This window comes from Pseudochaenichthys georgianus, chromosome 14 (assembly GCF_902827115.2).
Source record: "Pseudochaenichthys georgianus chromosome 14, fPseGeo1.2, whole genome shotgun sequence".
Classification (NCBI taxonomy): domain Eukaryota; kingdom Metazoa; phylum Chordata; class Actinopteri; order Perciformes; family Channichthyidae; genus Pseudochaenichthys; species Pseudochaenichthys georgianus.
The window spans coordinates 9109437-9134750 of record NC_047516.1 but is presented as its reverse complement, the minus strand read 5'-3'; the positions used below and the strand labels follow the sequence as shown (position 1 = coordinate 9134750).

At 44.5% G+C, this 25314-nt stretch overlaps 1 protein-coding gene across 2 annotated transcripts in view; it reads right to left on the bottom strand.

Moving 5' to 3' along the window:
• The window catches only part of LOC117458178 (solute carrier family 22 member 4-like), a 52703-nt gene that overhangs the window by 9174 nt on the left and 18215 nt on the right, over positions 1-25314 (bottom strand). Inside the window, exon 10 of one of the 2 annotated variants that reach the window (XM_034098478.2) lies at positions 5246-5395. The exons of the other annotated variant lie outside the window; for it this stretch is intronic. Within the exon in view, the coding sequence (XP_033954369.1) occupies positions 5317-5395 (79 nt within the window). The 3' untranslated portion in view covers positions 5246-5316. Of the gene's footprint in view, positions 1-5245; positions 5396-25314 lie in introns of those variants that run through there. 2 annotated transcript variants of the gene reach the window in all.

Here is a 25314-nt window from a genome sequence, read left to right as displayed (position 1 = left end):
GCCGTTTGGCGTCTACCAGGAGTGGGGGCGAGAACTGCCTTCACTGGTTAAGTTAGAGTCGAACTCCAGATGCAGTGTAACCAGGAGCGGGAACACAGCCTTCACCGGCTACCTGCTGAACGGGAAGAGTAGAGCGGTGCTACTACTCGCCGAACAGAAAAAGGGATGTAGCTACATCCGCATTACCGGTAGAGGGAGCGGGAGCGAGAGCACTGCCTTCACCTAGCTGGGTAAAATAAAGAAGCTAACAGTATACGCAAGACGTTAGCCGAGCGGCTGCTGCTAACGATCAAGCGAGATCAAGTCAAATAACACACATGTTTAAGACCAGATAACTAGCTTCTAAAGAATAGAATAGCACAGAGCCGTAGTTACAGCAGTAACCATGGCCAGGGCTCACACGGCATCTTACCGTAGTTACAGTAGTAACTATGGCCAGTACTTACACGGCTTAGAACCGTAGTTACAGTCGTAACTCTGGCCAGTACTTGCACAGCTTGGATACTTACACAGCATAGAGCCGTAGTTACAGTAGTAACTCTGGCCAGTACTTGCACGGCTTGGATACTTACACAGCATAGAGCCGTAGTTACAGTAGTAACTCTGGCCAGTACTTGCACGGCTTGGAACCGTAGTTACAGTAGTAACTATGGCCAGTACTTACATGGTTTAGAACCGTAGTTACAGTAGTAACTATGGCCAGTACTTACACGGCATAGAGCCGTAGTTACGGTATTGCCTATGGCCAGTACGTGCACGGCTTGGAACCGTAGTTACAGTAGTAACTATGGCCAGTACTTACGGCTTAACCCCGTAGTTACAGTATTAACTATGGCCAGTACTTACACAGCTTGGAACCGTAGTTACAGTAGTAATTATGGCCAGTACTTACGGCTTAGAACCTTAGTTACAATAGTAACTGTGGCCGGTGCCTAAAAGTGTCAGCCAACGGCTGCCCACTAGACAATATAATATTGGGAGGATGAAATCCTCCTTAATGGCCATACATGCAGAGCACACGGCACACACAGTGAAGATTGTTCTCTGCATATCATCCTAGTGCTAGGAGTCTAGTACTAGGAGCAGTAAATACCACGATATAGCGCTACTGCAACCATACCATGCGTTTACCGGGAGCAGCAGCGAGAGCACTGCCCTCACCGGCTGAGTTAAATAATGAAGCTTAACCGTACATGCAAGGTGTTAGCCAAGCGGCTGCTGCTAACAATCAAGCAACAAAGTCAGAACACAATGTTAAGACCAGATAATTAGCTTCTAAGAAGAGAACAGCCCGCATAGAACCGTGTCTGGTTACAGTAGTAACCGCACATGCCGAGCACACAGCACCCGCCGTGAAGATGTTCTCTGCATATCATCCTAGTGCTAGGAGTCTAGTACTAGGAGCAGTAATACAACGATCTAGCGCTACTGCAATCAAACCCTATGCTACAGGGAGCGGGAGCACTGCCCTGAGTTAATAGTTAAGCTCAACAGCAAGGTGTTAGCCAAGCGGCTGCTGCTAACAATCAAGCGACCAAGTCAGAACACAAATGTTAAGACCAGATAATAGCTTCTAGAAAATAGAAAGTACTTACCTTACTTTCTGCATCTAAACGAAAAACGGGTTTAAAGTATGACACTCTTGGCTTTCCATACTAAATCGAATGAGGGACGCAGCCAAAGCTGGGACTCAAATGCTAATGATAGCTCGGGCACAACGCCACAAGCAGAACTTTCAAAAGAGCATAAGGGCAGCTTTATGGGAGAGGAAGCGGGAACACTGTCGTCACCAGAAAGTCTAAGCCACAAACAATAAGACGGTAATCAGGACAACTTGGCTGGGAGCGGGTGTGGAAACACAGCCATCACTAGCAACAAGCGGACACAAACCTGTCTGTCGAGGCTCTGCACAGCCGGCGCAGCTCCTGGAGGACGCGTCTAACGACCCGTAGCCCCGACTGTCAGTCGCGAAGCTTCACGCGGCCAGCTGTTTGCAGAGAAATCCCTCAGATCAAACGTTCAAACCTGAACGCTGTAGGCTACGAAAACGTAGCCACGGTACCCTCGCGCAGCGAGAAGATGAAAAGGAACAGATCCTCTGACAATACCGGCTGATATAGCCGGTGTCACGTGGGTCACAGGTGACTTTGTTGTTATTGGTACTCGAGCTGCGCATGCGCGCGATGGACATATCCAGTGCTAAAGCACCGCCTCTGGCGGTCAGTACGGACGAAATAGAAACTTTATTATTCACTTAATCACTGAGATATAATGAAGCTAACTTAATCTCATACATTCATGGGATTTATGTAACAGTAAGACAGCCACATGCAGTATTTTAGTTTGTATATGCTGTTGTAAATACTCCTGTTGTCTGCTGTGTTCAGACTCAAGTCCTGTGTGTGATGCCACATTCAGGACATGCAGTGTCTTTTCTTTAACAGAAGACTGTTGCTAGAAGCTGCAGCTCGACTGCAGAAGCATTAGTTTTTTGTTTTTGAGGATGGAACCACTTCACACACAGATATAGGGAGGCTAGACCTATACAATTCATTTATTTTGGTTTATAAATTAATGTCAAGACATTTATGTTATTGATTTCTGAAGCAAATAATAACAAGAGAGTTCATATGTATTTACTGCATGTATGCATTGATGAAAAATAAGCCATGTGCAGTAATATAGAAAATTGAGGATGCAACGCATTGGTATGAATCGTGATGCATCGTGATGCATCACGATTCATAATTATAATTATGGCGTTATGGCTTAATTATTTGTCATTATTTGTCATTTTTCAAGCTACGAGATGTTTTCCTACATTTGTCATGAAGAATTATGTCTCAGGAATGTAGGGTTTGGGAATTATGGCAGTTTTAAAAAAAATATATGAAGGCACATTTCAAGATTTCCTACACTCTAGCTGTGACATCACACACTCTAGTTTAGTGGGAATGCTGATACAGCATTCCAACTTTCTGTTATTTAGTGGGAATGCTGTTAACAGCATTCTCACTACTTGTTCTTGTATACGCACGAAAAGTTTATTATTATTATTCCGCCGACTTATTTAGCTGCGCTTCTTCTCCCGCATTGAACATCGCAGAAACTCCGTTCAAACATCAACACGTTCAGCTCGGTTGGGAATCGATGGCTATTACTTTTCTCATTCATAACTTTCATAATTCCAGAGATACATCCCATAATACATCATATTTTTAACCATTGAAGTCAATAGAGAAATTCTTCAGACTTCAACAACTGCTAACAGAGCACTTATATACTAATAAAGGACTGGCTTATCTATAGCCAGTTGAGTAGCACTTGAAATACTTGGCTCTATGAAACCTGATGTACTTATATGATTCTGTTTTCTTCAAGGTTGTGTCTTCCTGGTCGAATGTACTTATTGTAAGTCGCTTTGGATAAAAGCGTCAGCTAAATGCAATGTAATGTAAACAAATCTTCATGCGAATTCAATTGCTAACTGTTCATTCATACTTTCACTCAGAAACTCATTCCAACTTTAAAATGTTACACATCTTTCTGACATTATTCCTGTAAAACAACCTTTAAATCTGATTCTTACTTTTAGTGATATTAAAACATTGTTCAGACCGTGTTAAAGAGGTTTTCTTCAGATTTTAACATTAACTAGAGTGCGTGATGTCACAGATAGAGGGTAGACAATCTTGAAATTTGCCTTCATATATATTTTTTAAACTACCATAATTACCAAACCCTACATTACTGAGACATAATGTTTCATGACAAACGTAGGAAAACATCTCGTAGCTTGAAAAATGACAAATAATTAAGCAAAACAATTAAACAAAATGCCTCTTGAGGGCATGAAGTGACAAAAACGTTCAACATTCCTCCATTAAAGCCCATTGTACACTGACCAAAAATATAAACGCAACACTTTTGTTTTTGCTCCCATTTTTCATGAGATGAACTCAAAGATCTAAAACATTTTCTATATACACAAAATAATCATTTCTCTCAAATATTGTTCACAAATCTGAAAACATCTGTGATAGTGAGCACTTCTCCTTTGCCGAGATAATCCATCCCACCTCACAGGTGTGGCATATCAAGATGCTGATTAGACAGCATGATTATTGCACAGGTGTGCCTTAGGCTGGCCACAATAAAAGGCCACTCTGAAACGTGGATTTTTGCTTTATTGGGCGGGTCTGGGGGGGTCCGAAAACCAGTCAGTATCTGGTGTGAGGGGTAGGGTTAGGGTTAGGGTTAGGATTAGGGTAATGTTGTGAATCGAGTGGCCTGTGTTCGTCGTCCATAACATACGCCTGCCCATACCATAACAGCACCACCACCATGGGCCACTCGATTCACAACATTGACATCAGAAAACCGCTCACCCACACGACGCCACACACGCTGTCTGCCATCTGCCCTGAACAGTGAAAACCGGGATTCATCCGTGAAGAGAACACCTCTCCAACGTGCCAGACGCCATCGAATGTGAGCATTTGCCCACTCAAGTCGGTTACGACGACGACGAACCGGAGTCAGGTCGAGACCCCGATGAGGACGACGAGACGGTTTCTGACAGTTTGTGCAGAAATTCTTTGGTTATGCAAACCGATTGTTGCAGCAGCTATCCGAGTGGATGGTCTCAGACGATCTTGGAGGTGAACATGCTGGATGTGGAGGTCCTGGGCTGGTGTGGTTACACGTGGTCTGCGGTTGTGAGGCCGGTTGGATGTACTGCTAAATTCTCTGAAACGCCTTTGGAGACGGCTTATGGTAGAGAAATGAACATTCAATTCACGGGCAACAGCTCTGGTGGACATTCCTGCTGTCAGCATGCCAATTGCACGCTCCCTCAAAACTTGCGACATCTGTGGCATTGTGCTGTGTGATAAAACTGAACATTTTAGAGTGGCCTTTTATTGGGGCCAGCCTAAGGCACACCTGTGCAATAATCATGCTGTCTCATCAGCATCTTGATATGCCACACCTGTGAGGTGGGACAAGTCTTTATGGTGTGATCTGATACTTAACCATTTATAAAGGCTATTTGAAGAGAATGGTTTCACAAACACAACGAAGCTCCTCAATCTTAATTATAATACATAACCATACAGTCTTCAATTTCCGGTGTCAAAATGTTGAATTTATAAAAATGGCTTGACATCGTGCTTCACAATAAGTTAGGTGGACATTTCATACAATAATATATCAAACAGAATCACACACAATAAATGATAAAAGTAACTTTATTTAAAACAACATCTTATTGAGCAATCATGTGAGTATAAAGAAAAATACAAATACAAATCACAACTATAACCTGGATTCTTTATTCTGATAATCAGTCGCGCTCTCTCCATTTTCATCTTCCTTTGCTTTCTTCCGTCTTCCCCTGTTTAAACATTAACAGAAGATTTAGCAACAGTTTAACAGCAGTGCTATTAAAGGTCATGTTGGACTTTACATTTCTCCTGACATTACAAACAGTCTTGTGCTGCATGTGCAACATGCATCATATACTGTAACATAAAAATATAAATAACAGCAATATAGTAACCAATTTCGACGTCGATTTGCTCTTCATTGAAGATAAAAGCAATACAAAAAAATACTTGAACGTGTCATTGCCTCACAACTAAAATCCCCCCTCAGCTCCAATGACCTCTTTGAGCCATTTCAATCTGGTTTCCGATCAAAACACAGCACCAAAACAGCTCTTCTCAAAATCACAAACGACCTCCTCCTCTCCTCTGACCTACACTGCACTCTCCTGGCTGAAATCCTACCTCACCGACAGACATCAGTGTATCAACATCAATAACTGCACCTTCTCCACTGCTCCTCTGTCCCAAGGCGTCCTCCAGGGTTCGGTGCTTGGCCCCATCCTCTTCATCCTCTACATGCTCCACAACATCTGGCTGGCTCTGTGCTTTCTACACATCATGCTACCAGAGATTAAAGCTCCCAAAGACTTGGCGCCGTGCCTCTGTCATAGCTCTGCCAAAGCCAAATAAATCTGCAGAAGACCCCAAGTCATACAGACCAATCTCGTTGCTCTGTGTGCCATTTAAGATCTTGGAGAGGATGATCCATAGCCGCATCGAGCCAGTGGTGGACTCCCAGCTCCCACGGGAACAAGCTGGTTTCCGTCGTGGAAGATCAACAGCAGACCAGGTAACACTACTCTGCCAGGACATCGAGGACAGCTTCCAAGGCAATGAGAAAGCTGGGGTAGTGTATTTGGATCTGACTGCTGCATATGACACTGTGTGGCTCCGGGGACTCCACCTGAAGCTGCTCAGGACAATACCGGACCGCCACATGGTGAAGTTCATCATGGAGACACTTTCCAACCGTAGCTTTATCCTCCAGACCAGCAATGGCCAGTGCAGTAGGCTCAGAAGACTGAAGAACGGGGTACCGCAGGGGTCTGTTCTCTCACCGATGCTGTTCAATATTTACATCCACGACCTACCTGATACAACATCCAGAAAGTATGGCTACGCAGACGATCTTGCCATCATGCTGAGCCGACCAACGTGGAAGGCGATGGAAGAGGGTCTTAACGAAGACATGGGCACACCAGTAGCATACCTCCGAAGGTGGCGCCTACAGCTCAGCGTCGGGAAAACAGTCGCAGCGGCATACCACCTTAGCACCAGAGAAGCCAAGAGGGAACTTGAGGTGCGCGTCGACAACAAATGTCTGGAGGTCCAGCAAGCCCCGAAGTATCTTGGAGTGCGTCTGGATCGGACATTGTCCTTTAAAAAACACCTGGAAGAAGTCAAGGCCAAGGTGACATCCAGGGTCGCGCTGATCCGCCGCCTCGCTGGAACAACCTGGGGAGCCTCCGCTAAGACACTGCGAATATCCACTCAAGCCCTGGTCTTCTCTGTAGCGGAATACTGCGCCCCAGTCTGGAGCAGAAGCCCTCATGCGAAAAAGGTCGACGTGGCTATCAATACCTCCCTCAGAATAATAACTGGATGCTTAAAGCCTACCCCTGTGTCCCTCTTGCCAGTCCTCGCGGGAATAGCACCGGCCGGCCTCCGACGGGAGGCTGCCACCCTCGCCCTGGCCAGGAAGGCACAAAAGTATGACTGGCACATCCTGCACCACACCACAATAACTCCAGCACCTCCAAACAGACTCAAGTCCCGCCACCCCTACAACATAGCAGCTCAAGAGATGCTCAACTCCACCTCTGAGGACATCTCCAGAGATGCATGGTTGGCAGCAGCTTGGATGCAGGAGTGGGTGTCAGCCGGGCCCGCCCGAATCCACCGTTACATCTGGGACCCAGGAGATGGCACCATTGGAGGAGATGACCTACCGCGCCGGCAGTGTACCACTCTGAACCGTCTACGAACTGGGGTCGGTCGCTTTAAAACCTCGATGAAGACGTGGGGCTTGGCGGACAGTGCGGCATGCGAGTGCGGTGACCCTGAGCAGACCGCTGTCCATATAATCACCATCTGCCCCTTATATAGACCACCCTCGGAAGCCAGCCTCTTCGACCTAGGACCAGAGATGCGGGCATGGCTACACGACACCGAGTTGGACATCTAACGTTATACGAAAGAAGAAGAAGAATATTCATCTACTATTTGAACATTTCTTTCTTTTTTTAAACTTTTAATCTTAAAACAAAACAATAGTGAATTTGAAACTGAACATTATCTGTATTTATTTTGGTGACATTCATATCATTTTATGGTTTATCTATACTGTTTGAGAAGCAGTATGAGTAAGTAGCGCCAAGGTGGAACCTTTGGCAGGTGAGCGGTGACCTCTGGGTTATTTTAGGGGGGACACTTCCGCCCCCTCCTCAGAAGCAATCCAGACGATCAACCGGATCCTGTGTATAATTATTGCTGCTCCACTTTTCTGTTTTCTACAGGTCAGTACATGATGAAAATGATCGATGTTAACTTGTGTGAATTAGATATGATGTTGGAGATGTTTAGGAGAGTGTGTCAGAAGGTTTTGAGCATGTTTGACATAGTAACGGTATTTTAAAAATACTAAACTGTCGGCAACAATAGATGCCATTTTCGCGGGCTTCAGCCGCACCAGGGTAAATGTGACCTGAGCAAAGGCTCGCAGGCAGGTTAGCTGCTGCGCACGGGTAATATGTTTTGTTTACCTGAGTGAAGTCTTGCAGGCACATTGCCTTGTTTTTTGTTTATTAACATTGACAGTGTATTTTTGTGATCTCCATAATATGTTATATTTGGTAAAGATAGATATATTGATAGAAAGTATTATTTGATAGCGTTATGTGTTTATAGATAACAACCTGTCCTTCACTGCAAACATAGCTGCTACAACCCGCTGCTGCAGATACACGCTTTACAACATCAGGAGGATGCGTCCCCAGCTGACCCAGAAAGCGACGCAGGTTCTGGTCCAGGCTCTCATCATCTCACGCCTAAACTACTGCAACTCCCTCCTGGCTGGTCTACCTGCATGTGCCATCCGACCTCTGCAGCTCATCCAGAATGCAGCGGCTCGTCTGGTCTTCAACCTTCCTAAATGTTCTCACACCACGCCGCTCCTCCGCTCCCTCCACTGGCTTCCGGTAACTGCTAGAATCCACTTCAAGACAATGGTACTTGCGTACCATGCTGCGAATGGATCTGGCCCTTCCTACATCCAGGACATGGTTAAACCGTACACCCCAGCATGTGCACTCCGCTCTGCATCAACCAAACGGTTCGCTGCACCCTCGCTGCGAAGGGGACCCAAGTTCCCATCAGCAGAAACACGTGGGTTTGCTATCCTGGCTCCAAAATGGTGGAATGAGCTCCCCATTGACATCAGGACAGCAGATAGCTTACACACCTTCCGGCGCAGACTGAAAACTCATCTCTTTCGACTCCACTTAGAGCGATAGAACTATTAACAAAGCACTTATCGACTGGCTTATCTAAAGCCAGTTGAGTAGCACTTGAAATGTTTTTGCTCTATGAAACCTGATGTACTTATATGATTCTGTTTTCTTCAAGTTTGTATTTTGTTGGTCGAACGCACTTATTGTAAGTCGCTTTGGATAAAAGCAGCTAAATGCAATGTAATGTAATAATTTATATTGACTATGTTGAATTTCTCCTTGAGATACAGTAATTGACTGACAGACAGATAACTTAAATGGAGAAATGTGATGTTTGTAAAGTTCAGCTATTTGAATGTAACTGTGTACTTTGAATTTTGAATAAGAAGCATTCCAGACGATCAACCGGATCCTGTGTATAATTATTGCTGCTGCACTTTTCTGTTTTCTACAGAAATCATTTATTGTTGCTGTGGTACCCAAGCTTTTGGGACCCGTAACAACATTTTTTGTGCAGCTGAGTGTCAAGAACTGCTTCAAATAGTGATAGGATTAATTGTAGTGCTCCACCTGTATACATGTATGTTTGTTTGTTTGTTAATTTGACTAAAGTTCCATTGTGATTGACATAATTGTTGTTTTCTATGGTTGCCAATTGACCCACAGTCAATGGTTCATGAACAGTTCATGTACATGAACAGTTCATAGCCAGCCATTGAATTATATTCAGTGACTGGGTATGAACTGTTCATGAATGGTTCATGAAGTTGTTATGAACAGTTCTTGATATGTTCATGAACAATTCTTGATATGTTCTTGGTTGAAAACTGAATATCCCTACACACTCACTGAAAACTCCATTTCATGAATTGTTCATGAACCTGCCTAAAACCATATTCCATGAATTGTTCATGAACCATTCCAGCATAGGAGTTTCATGAGTAGTTCATGAACTGCCCTAGTGCCATTTAATGTTCATGTCACTTTCATGAACAGTTCATCAACTTTGTTATGAGCTGTTCATGAATATGGTTCACTGATATTTCATGAACTTTTCATGACAAGTTCATGAACAGTTCACTATCATCTCACTGGGGTGTTCACCTGGCTGTTGACTATATAAAAAAACTAACGCAGTAACGGAGTAACGCACCATGTAGTAACGGTAACTGAGTTACTGAATTTAAAAAGTAATGCGTTAGAGTACTAGTTACTGCCAAAAATAACGGCGTTACAGTAACGCGTTAGTCCCAACACTGTAGATAACACTGCATGGTCCGTGACAGTTTGTTTTCATCTGATTTCAAATAAACAAAGTCTTGGTTTTAAGAATATTAAACTTGTTTCGCCAAATTCAGATGATAAAAACAATTTTAAGCTTGTAAAGCAACACACTCTCACTCCCTAAGCGTCCAATAGCGACGTTTGGTCAGTGTCCGTGGCGTCCTATTGTGACGCTCCTAGGCTCCTTCAGCGTCATAAAGGGACGCAAATAGCTTTCAACTGATTGCAATGTATTCCCATCTGCGTCGGGATTTGACACTCATGGAAGCACGGCATTCGTTTATGAGTAAAGGATGGCAGAAGACACTACACTACCCAGAATCCCCAGCTATCGTTTGGACTACACCATGTGCTCTGTTTGACAAACCCCGTTTTTTTCACCATTCATTCCGATGGCTGGCGTCTATGTCACATGATCTTCAAATTTCTCCCTGCAGAAAAAGAAAACATGGCCGAACTTCGTTTTATTCTCGGTGGAAAATGCCTATTTTAAAGTTAGTTTGGCCATTAAAATGCGTTTTGATGTCATTTGATGCGATAAATATGAGTTGTTATTTCAGATTATGTGTGCAGTGGATGTACATGATCTTTAGTTTGCTAGTTATTACGAAGATTACTTCAGGAAATCGCGACGTTTTCATTGTTACCAAGGTGGTTGCTAGGGACGCTGCTATCGATATTATTTCTGTTATGTTGTGTAACTGTTTAATGGTGTTATCTTTATTGCTACCCCCTTCCCCGTCAATGTATGGCGTTGGTCCACAGCCTAAACATATTAGTTTAACAAAATCCGCATCTAAAGATAGCCTACGTTATTTTTTCCCTGTGCAATTCCAGTCTCACATCTCACAGCACATCGTCATTAACAAATACCGGAAACAGACCGAAAACATTTAAAAAAAATAATAATAATACTTTATTCCGAGTGTGCTTGCTTTTCTCTTTGAAAGTCATCACATAACGGCATTGTAATACACGGTTCGGCTGCATTACATATTACATATCTGCCGTAGTTCTGTATTTATAGAGCCCTGATGAGAAGACCTCTAGACAAACATGAGGAACTGAAAACGTGACGTGGATCATAAATATATCAGCCATTAAACAACATCTTACATTTATTTTCACACAATACGTCTCCTTGCAGTATCAACACTAATTCGGCTCACTTTTATATTTGATCCAATTGGTAGATAGGCTGTATTTACACCATAAAGGTGCACAGCTGAGATAAAGGGACACCTGGTGGTTAAAGCATGTTATTGAATTTAATTATTTTTATTATTAGATATTAATACGATCCCTATAAAGTATATTCATTACTCGTTATTCTCTACTAATAGTTAATTAAAGAATGTATGTAATGACTATTTTGCACATCCCTTTCAAGATTTCAAGATTTTCTAAGGTTTATTGACATATCATATAGGCCTACACAACTGTGGTGTAGTTCTGCACTGAATGAAAGACTTGGGTTGCAGGTTCCTCAATAGTGCATTACAAGACATCTATCAATATTTGTGCATACCTCCAGCAATGTTAACTATGTTGAAGCACTTATTTTAACTGACATTATACATAATGTATTATACTCTTATAAGATGTATGTAGATATTTCATCTCCGGCCTTGTCAGGTATTGAACAATCAATAAATAAAGAACACAGAATTGTTGAATATAAAACACAGAATTTGTGTGATTATACTAAATGATTTTCAAATAAATACAACTGCATATTTAACTGTTACACATGCTGATGTAACGCAAATGTTCCAACTTGGGATCAATAAAGTATATCTTATCTTAAGCTGATCGATGGCTACTGCCATATTTGCAAAATGTGCCTCTGAACCTTGACAAGTGCATGTTTCAGGCTTATCAATTAATGTAATGTAATGTTATCACAGGGGTCACAAACATAAGACCAGCTGTTAAATAAAGCTCTTCTGACCTTAGCTGGCATGTGGGTATATATATTAATACTGCCCATAATGGGCACAAGCCATTTTCACCCATTTATTAATTATATGTTTTAAATGAGTGTTTCCTGTCCCATAAACCTCCAGGGATGTACACAGTTTAATACTGGCAACTTCTTATTATGGGAAATACGAAAACGTCTTTTTAAACTACAACTCCCAGTAGAGACGTGCCATAGAGAACATGTTGCGAAACAGAATAGCCAGCATGTGTAGTTCTGGGGACGGGGTGGGGGAGGGGGGACGCGGTGGACCCGTTCAAATCCAGTTTTGGACAGTCTACCGTGGTTCCATCCCATTTCAAGTGCTGTTCGAGAATCGGCTTAACCCTCGGAGCACACTCTCCAATCACAGAGCTTGAGGACTATCACGGGGTTTGTCAAACAGAGCACATGGTGTAGTCCAAACGATAGCTGGGGATTCTGGGTAGTGTAGTGTCTTCTGCCATCCTTTACTCAGAACAAATATTTGTTTCTCCGAATCGAAGGGGAAAAATACAAAAGCATTGCACACAATTTAAGCCAATCAATGTTGTGTAATTAACAAGGATAATCTGGTGTTTTTTAGTCGATGAGTAGTGCAGATATCACTGTAAAATCAATCGACAGTAAGAGGAATACTTACATCCGGGTGTACAATTCTCCGTTATCCAATGGGAATGGACGCTCACATTACCTTTAAGGGCAGCCGACACAAACGAATGCCGTACTTCCATGAGCGTCAAATCCCAACGCAGATGGGAATACATTGCAATCAGTTGAAAGCTATTTGCGTCCCTTTATGACGCCGAAGGAGCCTAGGAGCGTCACAATTGGACTCCACGGACACTGACCAAACGTCGCTATTGGACGCTTAGGGAGTGAGAGTGTGTTGTGTAAAGGCATAATTACAAGAGGCAACTTAACGTCACAGCAGGCATAACAACAGCTGGTGTTTCTTGTGTTTGTTTCCCCGGGAAACAAACACGGCATACCATCATGAAGCTTAGCGCAAGTTCAATAAGGAAGACCTAACACGAGTCACTTACACGTCATTCGATGGCTCCCATCCCCCTTCATTAAATATGAGGGCGTCACCCCTCAGCAGCCAATAGCTGCACATGCTAAATTCCTTAAATGCCTGCTCTTCCTCCCTGTCAGTTGTCATTTGCAGATGACCGCAAACAGTAGCAGTACTATACTCCTCCTCGTGAGAAAAAAAAAAAAAGCACAAGAAAAACTAGCTCAAGATGTCCAACTCGGACAATTCAGATCACGAACCTGGTATGGAATTATTCGAGCCCGGTTCGGCTCCCCACAGCGGCCTATCACCAGAGGCAGACTTCCTCATCGCCCGGCTCCTGCAGCAGGGCATCCCCACAGCCCCAGGCCTCACTCTCTCGCAGCTCCGAGAGCTCTCGGATCAGGTCTCCAGCACAGCTCCCCAGTCCGGGGCAGCAGCTCCAGTCAGCTCCCCAGAGAGCAGGGCGAGGACGCGGCCGCAGCCGCGGAGGTAATAATAAAAAAGGGCAGGAAGTCGAGCCCTCCAGGATCCCGTCCACCTCCAAAATCCACCCCTTCCCAGGCTCGTTAGTCCGGGAGCGTCACTAACACACCCCTCATGGAGAGTAGCGTGGCCGGCTCCCTGCAATCCCTGGCTAGCTCCATGATAGCTATCGATGCTCGCCTCCAGGCCCCGGAAGACTCCGTCAAAGGAGCTTCGACTTCCGTGGCACTCAGGTCAGGTACTAGTGTTAACGAAAATGTTTGTACTCACCCTTACACAGGATTGGGTTGTAACGGAATACATGTAACGGCGTTACGTAATCAGAAATACAAAAAAATCATGTATATTCAGCGGGCGTTACATTTGAAAAACGAGTAATCTGAGTCAGTTACTTTCGTAAACCTGAAGTGAATACGTATTGGAACTATTGGTTGAGAAGTCTCCTCACAAAATGTAATATTCATTACCAGCAGAACCGTGTGCACACTGCACAGCGCTGCAGCGTGTCTGTGAGCGAGAGATGCAGCGTGTCTGTGAGGCCCCGCCCCCGCACGCAGATGAGAGAGAGAGAGAGAGTTCTCTTTCAAAATATATTGAAAGGTAGAAACGGAGATGGTTAGATAAAACGTGGAAGATAACGTTTATGTAGCATTTATTTATTGTCGAAATGATGACATTTATAACGGGATCAAATCAAAGTGAATGGCCTGCTGAATGTATAAGGCAAGTGACTGAAAAAAAAAAAGTTATTACATCGTTTCAGATAATAAATAATAATGATAATTCATTCTATTTAGGGGCGCCTTTCAAAGCACCCAAGGACACCTTACAATGCATAACATATTCCAAGGAAAGGTTTTAAGGTTTTACTGTACAAGAATGCAGTATGGGTGAGTTTTACGTGTGGTGCAGATGAGAGCTGTCCAGAACATAGACATATAAAGAGTAGACGCCGCATTGGCTGCTGGGGCGCAAGAAATACGGCCGCCATCTTGGACCGGTCATCCTAACCATATTGTACAGACATTCTACCCATAGACAGCAGAGGTTTCAAGATGCCAGAGCACTGTGCAGCATATTGCTGTGCAAATCGGCGGACGATTGCGAACAGGGGTCGGGGGATTACTTTTCACAAGTAAGATTCAACATTATAATTGGTTGTATTTTGTAAATAGAATATTATTGTACTGTATTGATGTCCGCCAGCAAAATCGTAGCCAGCAAACATTATGTTCATGGCCAACTGAGACTTTATAAATCGTTGCTGTAACAAGTGAATTTCCCCGTTGTGGGATGAATAAAGTAAAATCTAATCTAATCTATCTAGGAAGAAGAAGGAAGAAAATAAGCTTGACCTACTTCTTAATGTTTTTGTGTTGACTCTCAAATCTCCCGTTTTTATTTTGAAGGTTTCCCAAAGACAAAGATATGAGAAAGAAGTGGGAAGTTGCTTTGAGGAGGGAAGGGTTCACTGCAAGCGAGTCATCCGTGATTTGCAGTGAGCATTTTAAGCAGGACGAGTTTGACAGGACAGATTGTCCGACTCAGAGATGGTGTTATTCCCTCCATCTTCAGCTTCCCGGTTCACCTCCAAAGAGTAGGTGTATCATCATAAGGTTATTAGCATTCATAAATGTAAATATTCTATTATCAATAACAGGGCTGTGTGTGTGTGTGTGTGTGTGTGTGTGTGTGTGTGTGTGTGTGTGTGTGTGTGTGTGTGTGTGTGTGTGTGTGTGTGTGTGTGTGTGTGTGTGTGTGTGTGTGTGTGTGTGTGTGTGTGTGTGTGTGTGTGTGTGTGTGTGTGTGTGTCAGAGTTCCCGAGTTCCCGTTAGAATATTTTTTCGCCGGTCAACATGTCCGTTAAAGTTTAAATCTTCCGGACAAAATGAGAAAAGTGCCGGTCAAAGGTCTTCTTTGTTATTTATTGAGCTTTAAAACAAATTGATATGATTCAATATTAAACTAATCATAGTAGATTTACTACATTATTCAAAAGTGAACAGTTAAAGTTTAAATCTTCCGGACAAAATGAGAAAAGTGCCGGTCAAAGGTCTTCTTTGTTATTTATTGAGCTTTAAAACAAATTGATATGATTCAATATTAAACTAATCATAGTAGATTTACTACATTATTCAAAAGTGAACAGTAATTTAATAACACAGGAATAATAAACGGAGCACTCTCTCCCTCTCCTGACAGCCCGTCAGTATCATGCAGCTCGCGGATCAGTAATGAGTGACCCGACAGTGAAACTAAACATATCTATAACTAGTTACGGTGGTTTGAGAGGTGATTAAAATATCTACGTGTGATATTCTAACCTGAAGTGTGTGTTTTGTTCATCTCACCGCTGATCATGCAGAGCTGCGTCTCGACTCGTCAGCAGCAGCTGATCTCTCTCTCCCGTCAGATTAGACTTCACTCGCGTTTATGTCCATATCGATCAGATCCAGCTAGTTCTAGCTTATGATATGACTACCTGCTTATTAAAAGACACCTAAACAATAAGTATCGCTATGCAACCGGGTGAGGCCGCAAAGTATAGCGGAGGATTATGCATTTGTTTACATGCACACCGGAACCCATTATAATTGACTATTCTTGTCTGTCACATACTCTTTTGTCTGTCACATAAATTATTATTTATTATTTTGAACGGACACTTTGACCGGAGAGATTTAGATTTGCCGGTCTTCAGCATATTTTACCGGTCGTAGTCCGGTAATTACCAGCTAACGGGAACTCTGGTGTGTGTGTGTGTGTGTGTTTCAAGTATTCTGCTTTTTCATTTTAGCCGGAAAAGGGCAGGACTACGTCTACTTCCAGAAAAGCTGAAGAGAGCCTGTCTGTGGCCCCTCAGGATGACCCAGAAGCTTCAACCTCACACTCACAACCTCAGCCTAATGATGTGAGTATTTCTATTTTCAACATCATATCATAATGGTCCTAGACAAAGTAAAATCTCTCTTGTTTGCTGCCACTCATATTAAACACACTCACAAATAAACCCATACACACACAATTGAAGACATGTTGAACATGCATTCCTGGCACACTCACACACGCACACACACACACACACACACACACACACACACACACACACACACACACACACACACACACACACACACACACACACACACACACACACGCATGATGCTGGCAGTGGCTTTGACAGGTGATGACTATAAGAAAGAATGCGGGCCATACTCTAGTTGTGTCAAAGTGATGTGTGTGAAGTGAAACATCACTCAAACCATATTCATCCCTCTTTCTAGGATCATAGATATGTCTTGCCTGCTTCTCCTACTGCTCTTAAGGCCAGACTCAATGAAGCTTTAGCAAGAGTGGAGAGTGGAGAGCGAGAGAGGAAGAATGCCATGGCTAGAGAAAAGAGGGCAAAGACCACAGTGAGGAGTCTTTTGGGGGATTTGAGGGAAAAGAGCCTCATTAATGAAGAACTCAAAGAGAGGCTTGATTTCTACTCAGGTAAGATGAAAGTAGCACTTTGAAATTCATGTACATCTTACTCTTACACTCTTTATTAAACTCCTTTGTTATTATATGAAGGGGACTTATTAATTTTTTCTCATACAATTTCAGATCTTCAAATAGACTTCAAGGCAAAGCAGGGCCATGAGTACTCAAAGGCCCACAGAGAGCTTGCCCTCACACTCCATCTACATGGTCCAAAGGCATACAAATACCTCAGAGAGACTACAACAAAAAGGTAGTCTTAATGTTGTTCAATTTCATTTTTGGAAATTACGGTTCCAAGTACGTTAAATAGCTACTTCTCAATTTTTTTACAGGTGGCTGTGTTCGGCGGATGGCAAGCCTGGCCTGAACAAGATGATGCTGGATATGCTGGAGAGAAGATGCCAGGAAGACCAGGCTAAATATGGATGTGTTGCACTCATGTTGGATGCCATGGCCATCAGAAAACATGTGCAATATAATCCACATAACCAGTCAATGTCTGGTTTTGTCGACATGGGTGATGGAAACAATGAAACCGATGTTGCTACTGAGGCTCTTGTGTTCATGGTGGTTGGCCTACAAGGACATTGGAAGGCTCCCATTGCATATTACCTGACAAAGTCTTTGTCACCTGAAACACAAAGGGTCCTAATCTAAATCTAAAATCTAATCTAATCTATCTAGGAAGAAGAAGGAAGAAAATAAGCTTGACCTCCTTCTTAAAATGTTTTTGTGTTGACTCTCAAATCTCCCGTTTTTATTTTGATGGTTTCCCAAAGACAAAGATATGATAAAGAGGTTCTCAGTCATGCTTTGGAGGAGCCGCATGCACGGGGCATTCGGGTGTCATGAGCAACTTTGTGTAAATATGGTTTGGGCGGGGTGGTGTCATGTTCTTGTGTTTAACTTGAACATTTACATTTTTTATATAGATGTAGAAGTACATTTTCATTTTTTATGACATAGATATTCATTTTTACTGATATATAACTTCTGTCTATGTATAATGTATTATTGTTTCTTCATTTTTCAACTTATTAAAATAGCTGAGTATAGGCCTACACAATCTGCTTCTCTATCATATATAGACCATTAGTGTTTTTTTATGTGTGTGTGTGTATATATTATATATCGTGTGTCTTTTGCAAAATACCTATCATACATAACATAGGCTATCAAATACCAGAATATTATATTGCTGTTAAGCCTACTATGAATATTAAAATACGCCGAATCATGTGTCCGGTATCATGCCTACATATATGACGTTTGCAGAAAACCCCCCCCGTGAAAATCAGTTTTGTATTCAGCGAGTTATGATTCATTAAATGCGCTGACACTTCATTGCGCCTGCCAGACAGATTACACTGAGTGGAGCGGGTGACCGGTCCAAGATGGCGGCCCCACGGCTCGTCAGCGCCAATAGGCAGTAACGGTCGATGTGGCGTCTACTCTTTATATGTCTATGGTCCAGAATGACACTAAGATGTTGCGTTGTGCTCTTGATAAAACAGTAAAATACGTGTCTCCCGTTCACCAAAACATACCCATCTGTTAGGGAAAAGAAAGTATCCATCCATCCATCCATCCATCTTCTCCCGCTTATCCGTGGTCGGGTCGCGGGGGTAGCAGTTCCAGTAGAGAGCCCCAAACTTTCTTTTCCCTGGCGACATCAACCAGCTCTGACTGGGGGATCCCAAGGCGCTCCCAGGCCAGCGAAGAGATATAATCCCTCCACCTGGTCCTAGGTCTACCCCTTGGTCTCTTCCCAGCTGGACGTGCCTGGAACACCTCCCTAGGGAGGCGCCCAGGTGGCATCCTAACTAGGTGCCCGAACCACCTCAACTGGCTTCTTTCGACGCGAAGGAGGAGCGGCTCAACTCCGAGTCCCTCCCTGATGACCGAACTTCTCACCTTATCTCTAAGGGAGACACCAGCCACCCGGCAGAGGAAACCCATCTCGGCCGCTTGTATCCGCGATCTCGTTCTTTCGGTCATGACCCATCCTTCATGACCATAGGTGAGGGTAGGAACGAAAATGGCCCGGTAGACAGAGAGCTTTGCCTTCTGGCTCAGCTCCCTTTTCGTCACAACGGTGCGGTAAAGCGACAGCCATACCGCTCCCGCTGCTCCGATTCCCCGGCCCATCTCACGCTCCATTGTTCCCTCACTCGAGAACAAGACCCCGAGATACTTGAACTCCTTCACTTGTGGTAAGGACTCATTCCCTACTTGGAGTGGACAGTCCATCGGTTTCCTGCTGAGAACCATGGCCTCAGATTTGGAGGTGCTGATCCTCATCCCAGCCGCTTCACACTCGGTTGCGAACCGATCCAGTGAGTGCTGAAGGTCGCAGACCGATGAAGCCATTAGAACCACATCATCTGCAAAAAGCAGTGGTGCAATCCTTAGTCCACCGAACTGCAGACCCCCCCCCCCCCCCTACGACTCGAAATCCGATCCATGTATATTACAAACAGGATTGGTGACAAAGCGCAGCCCTGGCGGAGGCCAACCCTCACCGGAAATGGGTCCGACTTACTGCCGAGGACCCGAACACAGCTCTCGCTTTGGGAGTACAGTAGGGATGTGCATCTCCATAACTGAGGCCGATGCGATGCGCATCTCGATACGTTGCCACGATACGATACATTAACGATACATTTGAAACACCAGGCGATGCGATACGATACGATTCACCCCTGTTGCGATACAGTTCGATACGATTTGATTCAACATTATGCGATTCGGTGCGATACGATGCGATTCAACACTATGCAAAAATAATGATACTTCAATATGGTACGACAGAGGATTTTTGTTTTATTCCTTATATGCAGCAAATCATACATTAACAAAAAAGTGCTTTACATATTTGGTACTGCACATCCCATCATGCCGTTTATTTTTTTACCTTTAAAAGCTCTCCAGAGTACAATTGTATAACACCTCCCAGTTAAACAATGTAAGGATGCATTTCTCATGATTAACAATGTGCAAATAACAGCTACCATAGTGCCATGCCAATACAGCTGCCAGTCTGATGTGCTTAACACTCATTCATCGGCTGACTCACCAGTGAGCAGAAAGCAGTGGGTTCTATATGAACAATAAAGAATACAAATAACCTCTTTCACAAACAGCTCTTTCATAACTGCTTACAGTGAGGAAGACATTTAAACTGTTATTGGCCGTCACAGGCTGCTGTAAACTAAACACCACTCTCTGACAGAACACCTCACTGAGTGATTTCACTCATAGTCTAACTTTCAGGTTTCTCTTTTCAGCCGCAGACCCCATGTCGCCTCTTTATGTGCGTCGCTAAGTTCCTCGTACTACTTGTGTACTTTAAAGTGGCTCGGCATCATTAACAATTTGCGAGCGATTTTTCAAGTTGACCGTCTGTAGTATATAGTGCCACCCACATATACCATCAGGACGTTACTGATGGGGTGCGGCTGCGGAGTGATACTGTGTGTATGCAAGCCCGCATTTAGGACGGATCTATGTATCATGGCTGTAGACCTGTTAAGTAATAAAGATACCTCATACAAAGGTCTACGGATACCTGATCACTCTCATGACCTGCGGTCAACTATATAGCATAAAGGATTATTACACCGTCTTTCTTGAACAATCCGAAGTGTTGCCAAACGTTTGATTTGTAGGTATTTTTCGGTGCGCTGTGTTTCTCTTTCTCCTCAACTTCCGTGTGTGTTGATAACTGAGACTCTCTGTTACAAACACTCTCGGCCTCCGTAGTGGCGAAGCAAATATCAAAGATCGTCTCTGCTGAGCGTTGACAAGATGAGGGGATTTTACATGAATGAATCGTTTTTTTACCGATGCAAAGACGCTACGCAATCGATGCATCGCGAGTTCAACCCGGTTCAACCCAAACTGTAGCCGATGTGCACTCTTTCAACCGGTGCACTCGCATCTTGAACGTTTATGCCGGTGCACCGATGCGAATCGGTGAATCTTAACATCTCTAGAGTACAGAGATTGGATGGCCCTGAGTAGAGACCCCCTCACCCCATACTCCCACAGCACCTCCCACAGTAACTCCCTGGGAACCCGGTCATACGCCTTCTCCAAGTCTACAAAACACATGTAGACCGGATAAGCGTACTCCCAGGCCCCCTCCAGGATCCTTGCGAGAGTAAAAAGCTGATCCGTCGTTCCACGACCAGGACGGAATCCGCATTGTTCCTCCTCAATCTGAGGTTCGACAATCGGCCTGACCCTCCTTTCGAGTACCTTGGAGTAAACTTTCCCGGGGAGGCTGAGTAGTGTGATGCCTCTGTAATTGGCACACACCCTCTGATCCCCCTTTTTGAAAAGGGGGACCACCACCCCGGTCTGCCACTCCTTCGGTACTGTTTCCGACTTCCACGCAACGTTGATGAGACGTGTCAACCATGACAGTCCCTCAACACCCAGAGCCTTCAGCATTTCCGGGCGGATCTCATCCACCCCCGGGGCTTTGCCACTGTGGAGTTGTTTGACGACCTCAGTGACCTCCCCCCGGGAGATTGGCGTTGATCCCCCGTCATACTCCAGCTCTGCCTCTAACATAGAGGGCGGAGTTGTCGGGTTCAGGAGTTCCTCAAAGTGTTCCTTCCAACGCCCCAACACTCCATCAGTTGAGGTCAACAACGTCCCATCCTTACTGTACACAGCTTGGATGGTTCCCTGCTTCCCCCTCCTGAGGTGTCGGAAAAGAAAGTATTCCAAAGAAAAAAGAAGAAGAAGAAGAAGAAGGAAAGAAAAGAAAAAAGAAGAAGAAGGAAAGAAAAGAAGAAAGAAGAAGAAAGAGAAGAAAGGAACTTGGAAGTATTCTAAAAGTAATCTGCCAAAAATCTGGCCCACCCTATATTTTTACAGGCCCACCCTAAAGTACATTTCTGCCTACGCTACTGTTTTTTTTTGCGAGCAACGCGACCAACAACCAATCACATGAATCTCTTGCCCCCGAGATACAAAGCAATAGCAATGTTAAAACGAAGTAAACTGGGAGGAAAAAAAAAAAAACCTACCAGTTTCACCCACTGTCTCTGCCACCTCCCTCCATGCCTCGCTCCTCTGGTTTGTATCCCGGTAGATGAACAGAGACCGATCATTCAGCACCGGGTGATTCACTACCGCTATAATGAATTTTCCCTCCATTTTTTGGAATATGAGGTAATGACCTGTGTAGTCTCTCCCAGCATACACACGGTTAGACTGGCTAGCGCTTGTACTGGCAGATTTGCATAAACGGGATTTCATTGGCTGACGCTTCTGCCGAGGCGCCAACAAAATTGAACATTGCTCAACTTTTGAAGCGAGCAACGCCAGCAACGCTCCACGTCGCTTCCCAAAAATACAGTCCTGCTAAATGTGACGTCACCCTATTCAAAGTGAATGGGCAGAAGCGTTGGAAGCTTTAACGCGCGCCACCGTGTGGACGGGCCGTCACAGTAGCTCTCCGCCAGAAACCTCGTGGAGGAATAAAAAAATAAAAATAATAATTGGAATATCACCCCTCCACTCCCATTATCATCCCTCAGCTAGCAGCTGCGCTATCTACTCACTCAGATTCCGTGTTCGTTGACTATCTCCTGTCAGGGCTCTCCCAAGGCTTCAGGGTAGGGGTCCTCCCATCTCCCACAGTGACTTTCGTAGCAAGAAACTTACAGTCAGCCGCTAAAGAACCCAACATAGTTTCCCAGCTCATCGACAAAGAACTTCTCAAAGGATATATAATCTGCCCTTTTAGCTCCTCCCCCTTCTCAGTGTTCCGTTCAAATACCATCGGAATAAGCCACACGTCAATAAAAGGCTGATTTTCGATCTGTCCGCTCCCCGCTCTGGCCATTCGGCAGCGTCAATAGCATCATCCCTCCAGATCAGTTCTCCCTTCACCATGCCTCAGTGGATAATGCAATAAAGATGATCAAGTTCACAGGGCACGGAGCTCGGCTCTCCAAAGCGGACATTACCGATGCCTTCAAAATCATCCCCATTCATCCGTCTCAGTGGAATTCGTTCGGTATTAAGTGGGAGTCCAAACTCTATTTTCGCAGAAGCAGCCCCTGCATCTTCAATTCCTTCTCGGAAGCGCTCTGCTGGATCCTGCTGAACATCGTCAGAATCCCCTCCCTTCTCCACCTACTGGACGACTCCTCCCCATAGACCCGCCACAGGACAGCTCAGGGATCTCACTGGCCAAGCTTAAACACTGCTTCAGGAGTTAGGTGTCCCTCTATCCAAATAGAAAATGTTAGGTCCCGACACACGCTTAGAGTTCTTAGACATCATCCTCGACTCCATAGACATGAAGGCGTCTCTCCCCTCCGACAAATTGCAGCGCATCCGGGACATCATCAAGTCATACTGCGAGCAACAAGTTATCACAAAACAACAGTTGCTCTCCCTTCTCGGACACCTCAACTTCGCCATGCACGTCATCCCCCAGGGGCGCTCGTTCATCTCCCGCCTCCTGGATGCAGCATCAGCGGTCGACAAACTCCATGACTGCGTTTTCTTAGACGAAGGCTGCCGCTCAGACCTACGTTTCTGGTCCCTCCTGCTCGCCCACTGGAACCGAGTTACTTTCTTTTACGATGACCTCGTGCGTTCCTCTGACTCAATGAGGTTCTTCACGGATGCCGCCCCATCCGTGGGTTTTGGGGGTTTCTTCCAGGGAGAGTGGTTCGCAGGGTCATGGCCCCTGTCAATTTCTACCTCAAGCAAGTTCTCATTAAATCCGGCCTATCACCTATATCATACCCGGGACATTCCTTCAGGATAGGCGCAGCCACCTCCGCTGCTAATCAAGATCTCTCTACCTCATCCCTACAACAACTAGGACGGTGGTCCTCCTCCGCCTTCACAACCTACATTCGCCCGGACATCAGCGCCGTACTGGCTTCCCAAAGATCTCTCAGACCCTAACTATGGTATATATGCATATAACTGGTGGTGGCTCATAAACACATTCACAAGTATACATGTCTCACTAAGGTACCTGATATTCAAACTGCATTCCTGTCCTAATTCCGCCCACAGGGAATAATGTCTTGTCTCACGCTGCAACTACATGTAACGGGCTTCATCTCCGGCACACAGGTATTTCATTCCCAGGCCTTGCTCAAACGTATCAGTGTAAAATGTATTTCCTGCAGTCAGGCGTGGACTCGGGCCACCGTACACCCCCGTGGAAATTACAAAACAAAGAAAATAAAGAAAGAGTAAAGAAGGAAAAGAAAGAGATATCCTGTGAAGTCAGGCATGGACTCAGGCCACCGTACACTCCGGTGTCAGTTACAAAACAAAGGAAAGAAAGAAAGAGAAAAGAGTAAAGAAAAAGATATATATATGTTAGGATTTGTCTGTGTTAGTATTTTTCTTGTCCTTTTCTATCTTTGGGTTTCCTATTTTATTTTGTAAAGTGTTCACCCCCGTTTCCTGCCTGTTTGCTTTCTGTCGGTTTCCCTCTCTGATTACCCAATTGTGTTCACCTGGTACCCATGTGTTTTCTCCTCCCTCCTCACCTGTCTCGTGTTTATGTGATTAGTCCTGGGTGTATTTAAGTTCTGGGTTTTCTGTCTCTCTTTGTCGGGTTGTCTTGTCCTCGGTGAGTGTTCTGTTCTGTATTTGTCAGCATAGCCTTGAAATAAAGGAATTATTTGTACGTTAATCTGCATTTGGGTCCTACCTGATTCACACACCGTAATAATATATATATATATAGCCTGCGAAGTCAGGCGTGGCGGAAGGCCACCGTACACTTTGGTGTCGTAGCTTCAGGCTACCGTACACTTCGGTGTCAGTTACAAAAGAAAGAAAGAGAAAAGAGTAAAGAAAAGATATATATATATATATAGCCTGCGAAGTCAGGCGTGGCGGAAGGCCACCGTACACTTCGGTGTCGTAGCTTCGGGCTACCGTACACTTCGGGCTACCGTACACTTCGGTGTCGTGGACGTTGGGCCACCGTTACAAAACGAAACCGCTCGCTCCTCGGCGTAGTCAAGCCCTGCTGGCCAGGCATGCGACCCGCAGGTCGTTTTCAGGTAAGACCGGCACTGATTTCGGCAGTCAGAGTCTCAGCATGACCCGTAAGCTCCGGCAGTGATTCCGGCACTATGTCGCTCATATATGTGTTAATCTATTATCTTTCCTTCCCAGATCACCAGTCACCCCACAAGGTAAGCAACTCAGTTCATCTCAGTATTTCATACTTCACTGGTTTTGGGG